At 40.7% G+C, this 11,861-nt stretch overlaps 1 protein-coding gene across 2 annotated transcripts in view; it reads left to right on the top strand.

Annotated features, from left to right (window-relative positions):
* Positions 1 to 402: 402 nt before the first annotated feature.
* Positions 403 to 11,861, top strand: part of sik2b (salt-inducible kinase 2b) — a 48,397-nt gene continuing 36,938 nt past the window's right edge. For both annotated transcript variants that reach the window (XM_078246212.1, XM_078246211.1), the window contains exons 1-3: positions 403 to 926; positions 4,337 to 4,453; positions 9,127 to 9,190. In XM_078246212.1, the coding sequence (XP_078102338.1) occupies positions 789 to 926; positions 4,337 to 4,453; positions 9,127 to 9,190 (319 nt within the window). In that variant the 5' untranslated portion in view covers positions 403 to 788. The remainder of the gene's footprint in view (positions 927 to 4,336; positions 4,454 to 9,126; positions 9,191 to 11,861) is intronic.

The following is an 11,861-nucleotide window of genomic DNA, read 5'->3' as shown; positions in this document are numbered from 1 at the left end:
TATATGACTAAAAATAGCCATGCTGTGAATTGGGTTTTTTTCTTCTTCTTTTTAAATCCTTGCATATTATTTTTGTTTAAAAAAATTCCATTCATTTTGCAGAGCACATTACTATCAGAAAGTAAAAGATGCAGTTTCAGGTTAATTTCAAATGACTTTAACTCTTTTCCCTTTTCACTCGCAGCCGATTAAAGGCTCATTAAACACCTACAGGGCGAAACTTTAAAGTTACCTTTGCGTGCAATCAAGCAGGGCAGGCAAGCAAACAGATTTCAGAATAGCAATTTTACCGGTTGACGTAAGAGGTGGGTCTGGTTGTCTTGGCAACCAATTGGCACTGAAGTGTGGAGCGGCCTCATGGCCCCGCCCCCTGTACAAATACCCCTATGGCTTTGACGTCAATACACGTCAACCAGAGAACATGATGCCTCTTTGCAAGTCAACTCGTGTGCTCTGTAGCTGATAGAGGCACCTCGAGCTGAAATATCATAGCTCTATTGTATTGGAGAACGTGGTGTGACAGTCCCCGGGTTCAGCAAATGGCCTGCTTCGTATCGCTGCACTGACGGGAGAGTGTTGCCAAATTGGCGTTCAAGCTGGCAGGGCGACACAGAAATCAACTTTGTCTATTTTTAATGGACACGCTTCGAGCAGCAGCAGCAGTGGCGGCGGCGGGCGGTTTGTTTTCCTTTCGTCTTTATCTGTAGCTGCTCAAGTGAGCCCCCCGTGTGTCCCCTGCTCGTCTGGCTACCTCCTACTCTTCCACAAGCAGTCCCATACAGAACAGCATGGTCATGGCTGACAGTGTCCAAAAACCGCTGATCCGGGGTCCGGTCCGAGTGGGCTTCTACGACATTGAGCGCACTTTAGGAAAGGGCAATTTCGCTGTCGTGAAGCTGGCTCGACACCGCATTACGAAGACCGAGGTGAGTGTCGGTGAACTAGTTAGCCTAGATGCTAACTTAGGCTACTGTTCGTCTGAGTTACATAACTTTTATGCACTAGTTGACACCCCAGATAGCCACAGCAGATACCGAAATGCTGTCCACATCATGCGCTAATAGACACTTGGATCAGGTAACTGCCGGCCACTTGGCTGCTCCAGTGCGAGCAACAGCTGGTGTGTTTGAATACCTGCAGGTTCAGAGAGCGACGACTCGCTGCACGTTCACCCCCCTCAGCCAACATCACTGCCAGTAAGAGGTCTGACCACCAGTGCTGCTGGGAAACACAAACTGTAAACATGCATGCTTTCTTTCCTGCGCCAGACCCGGCATCATACACCTGCGCTCCTTTTGGTAATGACCCAGACAGTGCCACAGTGTACCAACTCAAGAGTCTGGCTGCTGTAAACGTCGCTGTATCTGGGGCATGCAGCATGGGTCGGTGGTCCCATTATGTAATCCAAATAATGATGGGATTTAGTGGTTTCTTGTGCCAGCAGTGCTGAGAGCTTTGTGAGGAGCAGGATATGCCAACCAAAACTCTGTAATTGAAAAGCAAAGTGTTATGTACGCATGCATGTAGGCAGCAATCCACTGACACTGCTCTGGGGTTTTCACTGAGTTTGGAGAAGGTCTAATATTACAAACTCTCGGGCGATGCAGCATGAGCGCAGAAGGAACAGGGCTTGGATTTGTCTTGCTATTACAGTTTTATGTCAGCTCTCTACAGAGAGGCCTTTCTTGACCAGTACCACTGAGTGCCATGACTTTCTATTGTAATGGCATAGACACAGGGAGAGTGTCCAGTCTGTGTGTGAAAAAGACATTGGGATGATAGAAAAATAGGCTGGGAAACTTGTACAGTTGCACACTTTGATCTTTGACCTCACAGAGCCTCCAACTGTTTGTCGTTGAACGTGGGCAATCGTGCTGTACAGAAAAAAACAAGATTTACATCTAGATGAGGCCCTTGGCAGGTTTAACGAATAACAAGGCAATACATAGATTCTCTTATTGTGTTAATTTGGTTATTAAATCCTGTGAAGTGGCGCAGTGTTAGTCTAGCCAGGTAATCTGCAACCGTGTAACACTAAATCATGTGAATGCAGGTTTTTAATTCAGTACACTACACAGGTAATTTCACTAAGTGGCTGCACCTCTACCTCAGGCGGTGTGGCATGTGGGCTAGATGAAAACATGCATGTTGTTGTTGTTGTTGTTGTTGTTTTCAGACCACTGGTTTGGTAGAGGTCACTCTGAACTGGTTGACAAAGAGAGCCACTGCAGCTGTTTAGCTCGGCCAGGCCCATGGTCAGAGCTAGACTGTTTGTTGAAATGGCCAAGGTCAGCTGGAGAGGCAGGCTATCAACTTCATGTGATGCCATCTGCCTTGTGAATTCGCCAGGGCAAAAAAGATGTTAGCCTGGAGCATGTGTGTAAAGAAAACCAGAGTTTAATGACACATGAAAGTGTGTGTGTGTGTGTGTGTGTGTGTGTGTGTGTGTAACCTACTTTTCTACTCATGGCTCCTGCGTGATATACTGACCCATTCATCCCATTATGTACATACTGTAGCTTGTGGGTTCACATAGTGCTGGCCCATTCCCATGTTGGTCTGTCAGCTCAGCGGGTCGTACATTTATCTATCTCTGATCACAGCATTTTTCTGCCTTACTGCCCTCATAACTTAATGTATGAGCTAAATTGTCCTCAAATGACCTTGTGCCAGCAGGGTATGCAAGAAGTCTTATGTTCTGTGTCTGTGTGTGTGTGTGTTAGTGTTGACAATGTAAACAGTTGGCTTTTAATGCTAAGTACCCTGTAATAGGCCAGCGATTTTTAAATTGTATGCCCTAGAGGTCTTGATTTGTAGCAGGAGTGCCATTTAAAGATTTAAATTGACGTTAAATTGCATGGGCTTACCTGTCTGTACTATGGGTAGAAAAAAATTATGGAGAGTGTTGAATGTATTCAAACACCCTTCTGTAAGTGCTAACTACAAATATGCTAAATATAATTAAACTGGGTGTCCGTGGAATGGACATTAAGCCAAACATAAGGCTGTGTTCAGATCATTTCAATGATACCACTGCATTGACACAGCAGCAATACCAATGCCAAAAATATAGGGTCATCTAGCAGAAAACATTAGACCTGGCTCAACATTTGCCGCAACACAGTGTGCCATCAGCTGGCAACACATTGAGGTTGCCAATCGAATTCCTCCAGAATGATTGTCACTGTGATAAATTTCCAGAGGAAAATCCTGTGTCACAGTATTATGCTCCACCACCTGGGTGATGCACGGCAGCCTTATGACGCCAGACGCTCACCACACATCAGCTTGGTAGAGATGGAGGGGAAGATGTTTTTAGTGGTGGAGAAAACCAGACACGGGGAGAACGTGCAAACTCCACACAGAAAGGTCCGGGACGACCAGGGTCCGAACCCGGTACCTTCTTGCCGGAAGGCTACAATGCTAACCATTGTGCCATCATGCTACTAGCACCAATTGATAAATCATTTGGTAAAAAATAAAATCACAATTTTCCAAAAAACCCGAGTTGACATATTGAAATAGGCTGTTTTTTCTGACCAAAAGCCATAGAAGACAAAGAAAACCAGCAAATATTCTTTATATTTAATAAGCTGGAACAAGATAATAACTTTTTGGTACATTTTTACTTTGAAAAAAGAGACAAACGATTGATACATTTTCAAAATAGTTTCCAGATTCCTTTTTGGTTGATCAACTAATCTAATACATAACTAATGGTTTCAGCTAAAGTCCCACCGGCACCTGAAACAATGCGGCCCGTAACATTTCTTTTAATGATGTTGTTGGTCGGAACACTCGCTCAGTAAGAGTTTTCTAACTTAACCTAATAGTGGTGCGATTGCTGAGAGGGGAACTGGGGTCTTCTGTTGTTTACTCGTCCATCATGGCTCACAGATGCTTGGAAACACTTCAGATCACACTGATGAAATGTTGTTTATGAGACAGTCTGAAGGAGAGATGTTAATATTGCCTTGGTACCCACCGGACATCATTAATCAAAGCCAAGAGTGTTGAAGTTGTGAGCATGCGATTTACACATGTACGTGTCATTGTGGGTTTGTGTGTATATCCAACAAGGCCTGTGTTTGCCTCCGCTGTACCATCATGTGATATTTCATCTTGGTTGTAATTTTAAAAGTATGTTCATGAAGGTTTTTGCACGAGCTCTATTTAAGTATTTATCTTGTGTCTCTGAAAAGAACACACTGTCTTCTTTTTCTTCTTGGAGAATATTAAATTGCTGTCTATGTGAGTGTGGGGAGTGTGTTTGTTGTTGTTCAAGTCTGATGAGCCCTAACAGTGTTTAATTAATTACAGTTGTATTGTTTTGCAGGTGGCCATTAAGATCATCGATAAGACCCAACTTGATGCTGTCAATCTGGAGAAGATCTACAGAGAAGTTCAGATCATGAAGATGCTGGACCATCCCCACATCATCAAGCTGTACCAGGTGAGTCTCAAGCTTCAGAACCTGTTATCTACAGTATAGATGAATGTCTTTTGACTGCCTAGAATGCAAGATGTGGACAAAATTGATCTTTTTAGCGGTGCTGCTTTCCTCTGATTTTAGACTATAGTACATTCAGATTTTTTTTATCTGGGCTGTTGTGTATTTTTGTCTATCTGTAATGCTTATATCTTTGTAAATTGGTATTCTGCATGTAATGCTGTGTGAAGATAAATGGTTTAATCTGTTTTTTGATTTCTTCTTGTTTTTTTTTTGTCTCTTGATCGAGAAGCTGTGTCAATCAAGAGATTTTTAGAGGATTTATTTCTGTCTTGGGTGCTTCAAACTTTTTCTTTGACCAATCCCATCGCAACTCCTTGCAGTCTGTCACTGTCATTGTAGCAGTGGTGTTGGAAGAAATGTAGCAGAATTCACCACTGCTGCTTGTTGATCTTCTCTTTAGGCTCTTTAGCAATCGGAGTGTTGAAACACAGGACCAATCCAGGTCATTTTCAGATGCATTAACAAACAACTGCTGCCTAGCATAAACTGCCACCCCTGGATAGTTTAAGATATGAGAGCATAGTTAATGACTGACTGACGTGTGTGTGTGTGTGTGTGTGTGTGTGTGTGTGTGTGTGTGTGTGTGTGTGTGTGTGTTGCAATGTGTGAAAGTGCTACTGGTATGATTTCAAACCAAATAATGTTAGTTGTTGAAAATTATATAAATGTTTTTTTTTTTTATTATACTGGGACATCAGATCTGACCTGCACCATCACCAGGCTCCATTTAGGCTGCATTTTAAAATCCGATATTTCACATCTATATGTTTTATTGACATTGTCATTTTACTTAAAACATATCATTTAGGCCAGAATGGATTCATTGCTCGTTTTAAAAACAATTAAGTCTTGTCAGTGCACCTGACCGTTATGGGACTTTGGAAAAAGTATTTATTTGGATATGGCAACACAGTGTCAGTGTTTATTTACACAACAATTTAGCTAAAAAAAGACCCAATCAAGTGATTTGCAGTTGCCTAGAAGATTTCAACTTTACATTTTTAAAGATGGCATAGTATCTAATGTGTGTTGAATTTAAGGGCTCTATTTTTGTAGCTGTGCAACAGCTACCACAAGCAATGCTGCAGCACGAGCAGTGTCCTTTGGTATTTCTGTGCCCAGAGTGTATTACAAGCTAATGGGAGATCTATGCAGATGAATCTGTGCAAAGCAAGTTTTTGATATTTTGATAGAAAGTGACTCTTTGCCAAATGTTGAGATTAGTTGTCTGAGGACTCTGTCAGTTTTCAGCAGAGTGTAACTAATTTGATAGTTTGGTGATTCCATAAGAACAAACTAAATTGTTGACAGAAACCACAGCTTCTACAGAGTGGTGCTGAATAAAATACGGTAACGCTTATATTCAGTTCATAGTTACAGAATCACAATGGTGAACTCTTCTTCGTCTTGCTCTTGTTACCATAGGTCCTTTCTCATGGAAGACATTTTGTCAAGTCACAGTAGGAAAAAATAGGCATAAATAATCAAATTAACGATGGCTGAATTTCATTTAGCTGCTTCAGATTCAGGGTCCTGTATAGTGTATGCTTGTACACTGTCCTTACTTACTGGCACACTTGGATATTACAGAGCCATTGTTAATGTTATTAGTAACACTTGTGCTTTTCCTACTGTGACAAGTCAAAATGTCTGCTGTGAAAAAGGCCTAATTCCAATCGTCTTTGTCTCTTTCTCTTATCCAAAAATGCATTGTACACCATGGCTTTCTTTCCAAACTGTAAACTGCAAATATGTCTGTATCATTGTTAAAAAAATCTAAATGTTAAAATGATATGATTTCATGCAGCAGAAATGTGCTTTCATTTTTTTAAGGCCAAAAAGAAAATATGTGTGTTATTGAAAAAGAGCCCATCGTCATCAGTAGTATGATGTGTGCTAAAAACTATTTTTCATAGAAATGAATAACATACATGCTACTTCCCATCATGATACCTTTTTACCTTTTTATATGGAAGTTCACATACATTTTTACGAGCCTCAAAGGGAAACTTGTGTCACTTACTCAGTGATGTCTGGCACAAAATAGTGTAACTACCAATAACTCTACCGTTTTGGTGATTCAGTTGTATTACATAAGCCTTTGGGGTCCTGTTAGTTTGTTTAGGAAAAGTAAATGAGTGTTCATTATCATTACACAACCATGTGGCACTGTTCCAGCTTTCTGCTGGGTTATTTTGGTGTGTGTCATTATTTCTAACGGCACATCCATCCAATCAGCCCAGGTCAATTAGTGATTTCCTTTCTAGTTTCATAAACTGTGGTTGGCCCAAAGGGATGCCTTAGCTAATACAGGCACACAGACAACCCAACTGTGTACTCTTTAGTTTGCCATGTGTTGTGTGGCCGCTTCGCTGTTGACCCCAATGTCCTGTAATTTTCTTCACATCGTTTCTGCTTTTGCATCTTCCCATCCTTTGACTCTCTTGGGTGATCAGCTTTCCACTTTCCCTCTTATTCTAGTCTCTCTAGAAGTACAAAGATTTTAAGGAGTCAAAATGATCACTAGATATTGTTTTTAAAATTACAAAACCACTCTCTATCAGTACTTTCATAGTGATGCCAACGCAACATTATTGCTTCATTTAAATATCAATCATGTTACAGGAAATGCTTGAATAAATTGAGGCTATTGGATGGATCATCATGATACTAATTCGATATCCTCTACACTACAATTAATGTCCACTTTGTCAAAACCATTCAAACCAATCAGATTTATAAATGGTTCATTTACAGTCTTGTTTTACAACATTAAACAGTCTAGCCTGTATACAAGATGCAATTCACCACAGGGACTACAGCTGCCCTTACTCATTGCTGTATAATCAGACGGGATCAGTCGAAAATGCATCTTTAGATGGTTGCATCTTTTTATCGACAGTCTCAGAACATGTGAAGCGCTAAACAAGCACACACAAGTCACAAGGCATCATATTGGCTTGATATCTGGCTTTGCAAGTAGGGCTGAGTATCAAACCTCAATACCTTTTTTGGTACCAACCGAAATTAGTCCGTAGTAGAGTATAGACAACTGACATATATCGACATCTGGCATTGAATGTGTAAAAATAATTCTTGTCTCATTTGTTGATGGGACAGTTCCTGATTTAAAAATTATTCCAATTTTAGTCTTATTTTTGGTGAAGTTCTTGTGCAACTGCTTATGTTTCAAGTACATTTAATATTTGAGAAATTTGGCTTCTTTTCTTAAATAGAAAACATTTTTCTTATTTCTCAAAGTAAGGTATCAAAAAAGTATGTTTTTGGTGTCTGTAATGGTGTCTGCAAAGGGACTGCACAAAACTGACACTGTTATATCATGTTAATGTTAACTAATGTGTATTGTCCCTGATAAACACATTAATAAAGTAAAAGTAAGTATATAAATTCTGTCATTGATTGAAATGTCAAACAACACGCATAACTACTTTAAAACTATTGTTAGTTAAAAATGCTGCCCAAAACATCTGCTGTCTCCCTGCTTTTTGCCCAATGCTTCCCAAAATGGTATATAAAATGTATGAATGAACAGCTTAAGACAGCTAATTGATCCACGATAGACAACATATGAAGCTAGTGAGCATGTAGCTTACTGTCACAACAACCACAAACGATATCCAGCATCAGTAGAAAATCGATCTCTCCTGTGGTGGATCTTTTGTCTTGTCAAACACAGGTGTAACATAATAATGGCTGCCTTCCACTCAGGTGTGCCAGTGCCAGGGCCCTGCTATTGTACATGCTGGTTTCCTGGCAAACTGAATAAAACAAAGCCATTGTTAATACTATTAGTTACACCTGTGCTTTTCCTGCTGTGACAAGTCAAAATGTCCGCTGTGAGAAAGGTTTATTTCCCAAATTAGATGCTGTATTGGCTACCAATGCCACTTGTTTTGATTGATGAATTAAGCCCAGGTATAGGTACTCGGTATCATTCAATCAGTTGTATTTCAGCTCCACAATACAGATGGGACAAAACATGTTTATTACACAACCAGGGCCAACCAAAAATAACTGGCTTTCATTTCCTAAATCTATGAGTTTGTCAGTGTAACAGATGGAAAATTGATCATAAACTATTAGCGTGGGATTTCTAGTGTCGTCTGGCTCTCTGGGTCTGATTCATCCTCCCCTCTCCATCCGATTCTCCCTTCTGCATTTAATTCCGTTCATCTTCTGAGTGTTTCTGCTTCTAAATCGGTTCTCCTCCTACACAACACAGCACCGTTTGAGGGCTGAAAGGTTTTAAGCACCATTCAGCAACACCAACCGTCCACCTCCATTCTCTTACATGGATGTCATATTTAGACCCTTTGCCATTCATGCATTTTTGTTTTTCTCATGACTCTGGATGACAGACACTGCGGTTGAACCTCAGAGAAAACCATGTGGACAATTGTGTGGTATTTGGGTCATTTGTATCTGTTGTTACAGTTTTCTTTTTCCTTTTCTCTTATTCTCTTTTGTTGCAGGAGACTGTTAATCTGGATTACAGTATTTGATGATATTGCTATTGAAATTCTGTGTGTAATCACTCTCCCAATCTTTTGTCTCCTCCCTCGGCCCCTGCCTTCGCCCTCTCCCTCTCTCAGGTGATGGAGACGAAGAACATGCTTTACTTAGTCACAGAGTATGCCAAGAATGGGGAGATCTTCGGTGAGTGATCTTTTACAAGTACAAGATTAATCTGACCGGAGTGTCTTAAAAATATTGTCCTACCCAGGTCATACACGTCCTCCCCGTATCGGTTGCACAGAAGGATCTGCACTGTTGTGTCTGTAATGTTTTTGACAAACAAGGAAGTATCAAAGTCTTATTGAGTTTGCACTTCCATCCCCACCTCAATCTCAAAGTTCACATGATTTGAAGGAACTGATGTGACCCTGTCATGTGCTGCTAGTGATTGCTGAGGTAAATGTGCTGACACCGCTTACTTGTCATATAAAATTACATCACTGAGGGCCTGTGAAGGCCGCAGAGGGGCAGCCTCAAAGAGAAAAATATTGATTTATTACCATATGTGGTGCAGAAGCACTTGAACTGCTCACTGGTTAACTACTCAGATTATGCAAGAATACTTTCTAAATGCCGGCTAACAATGTCATTCCTCCATTTTCACTGACTGTTACATGGCACTACTAAATTGCTGAGATGTTAAGGAATTGCTGCAAATTGAATTATAATTTCGGCCTGTTCTTGCACAGTGTAAGAAAACCTGATCTATAACTACATGTATTAATAAATCCAAAACGGCAGGCATTACGGCACTCAGGGACAGCTTCGATATACCAGACGTATATAATAAGATTTAACAGAACTATATATTGTATCCAAACAAGCCTTATTGATAAAGTTTAAGATTATATATAATATTTATATAAAAAAACTAGGGCTGTCAAACGATTAATTTTTTTTAATCGCGATTAATCACATGTTTTATCACATGATTAAAATTCTTTTATTTTGCATTTCAGAACAGTTTTTTTAAGTACATATTAACAATTGAAAGCAATTCTTACCAGTGTATCTTGATTGGGAATCAAATGAATGCAAAGAAAGTTACTTTATGAACTTGATTTTAAGATTTGTAAGTATTTATTTACTGTAAACAAAAGAAAAATGTGTGAATCTGTCATTATTGCACAATTCCTCCAAGTACCTAACTAAAAAACTAAAAATCCCTATCCTTACTAGAGTCAATATAGTGTTTAGTAACTCCTAAATAATGCTGATTACTCACTGACGTCCACCGGTTAATGAGACAGCGTTTGCAGCACCTTGCAGCAGTTCCAGTGTGGCTGCTTTCTCCCTGTCGTACAGGCTGTGTGTGGGGCTGCTGTCCACCTCGACGGCAATGTATGAGACAGGTCAGAACATGCCAACCGTAGTACGTCTTTAAGACCCGAGTCCTCTACGATGCTGACAGGTCTGCAGTTAGTTGCCACCCGTTTCGCAAGAGCTGTAGTAATTTTTTAGGATTTGGTTTCATCCACAGGTCGGCAAGTAACACTCTCCAAAATAGTGCTTTGCCTGAGTGGGTAGCATGCTAGCGGGTAGCATCACGTTAACTGTACTACTATGCTTAGCTCCGTAGGTGGAAGCTCAAGCTTGATGTGCTTCGGTGATATTTTCATTCGGCTTTACACAATGTGCATATGGCTTTCGACTTGTCTACGAGCCATCCGGGAGTTTTGGAAAATAAAAAGCGCCATTTAGGATTTCATTGCTGCTGTCTTTCTCCATCATGCCTGCAGCCCGCAGCAGCAGGATGTGTTACGAGGAAGTGGCAGCTTGATGATAAGTAACGATGCTGCAAAGGGTCAAAATAGTAGCCTGTTAGGCACAACGCAAAGCCGAGTGAAGTGTAAAATAAATTAATAAATGCCGGCATGCGATTAATGGCATTCAAAAAAATGTATCGCATCGTGTCGGCCCTTAATCGCATCGCGATTAACGCGTTAACGCTGGCAGCCCTAAAAAAAACACTTAGCTGTCTGACATTTCCCTCTAGAAACAGTCGGTTTCTCCCAGAGTGGAGGATCTGTATTTGGACTGGGATGGCACGGTTCCGGCGCATTGCCCTCTCTACTGGACCCAATTCAGTACATAGATCCAAGAGCTCAGCTTTAGGGAATCTAAATCGGCATATTAGCGAGTCATCATCATGGTGCCTGAAGTCTCTTTTTCTCCTGATTCTTCCATTAGCGTAGTCCTCCTGCAGGGCCTGCAGTGCCATCATGCAGCATTACGCACGGAGGGGTCACCGCAGTATTTATGTTTACAACAATTTCTGATTCTGTTAACACCTTGCCAACATAGCATAAACTAGTGGTATCCCCCGCCCCGAGATACAATTTGAAGACGAAAGAAAGTGTAATAGGCAAACACACTTTTCTTCATGCAGGTTTTATCACAAACAATATTAAAGTTCGGACCTATAACGAGGACACAAGGGTAACGATTGCCCGAGAGCTTATAACGGGTGTATTTTCAGACTTCGACATTTGATGATATATGCAGAGTATTAAAGATGTATATTTAGTTATTTACACTGTGTTCTGCAGTTATCTAATGCTAGGGTATTTGATATTGTCCTGTATTCCATGCAGTTGGGCCATCTCCTCCTGCGCTCCATAGCGGACAATGTGACGGCGAGACAGCGCCGATTAAACATTAAGAACACATTTTTATTTAATATTTGAGTTGGAGGTGTTTCTGGAACAAGTATCACTCAGTACAAGCGCAAATAACACTGCTGGATTTAATCCTCATGATAACGTGGATGATATGGAGTGAATAAATGTGCATGAAGCATCAATACTTGAAA

Source organism: Sander vitreus, chromosome 3 (genome assembly GCF_031162955.1).
Source record: "Sander vitreus isolate 19-12246 chromosome 3, sanVit1, whole genome shotgun sequence".
In the NCBI taxonomy this organism is placed as follows: Eukaryota; Metazoa; Chordata; class Actinopteri; order Perciformes; family Percidae; genus Sander; species Sander vitreus.
This window is presented reverse-complemented; position numbering and strand designations above follow the sequence as displayed.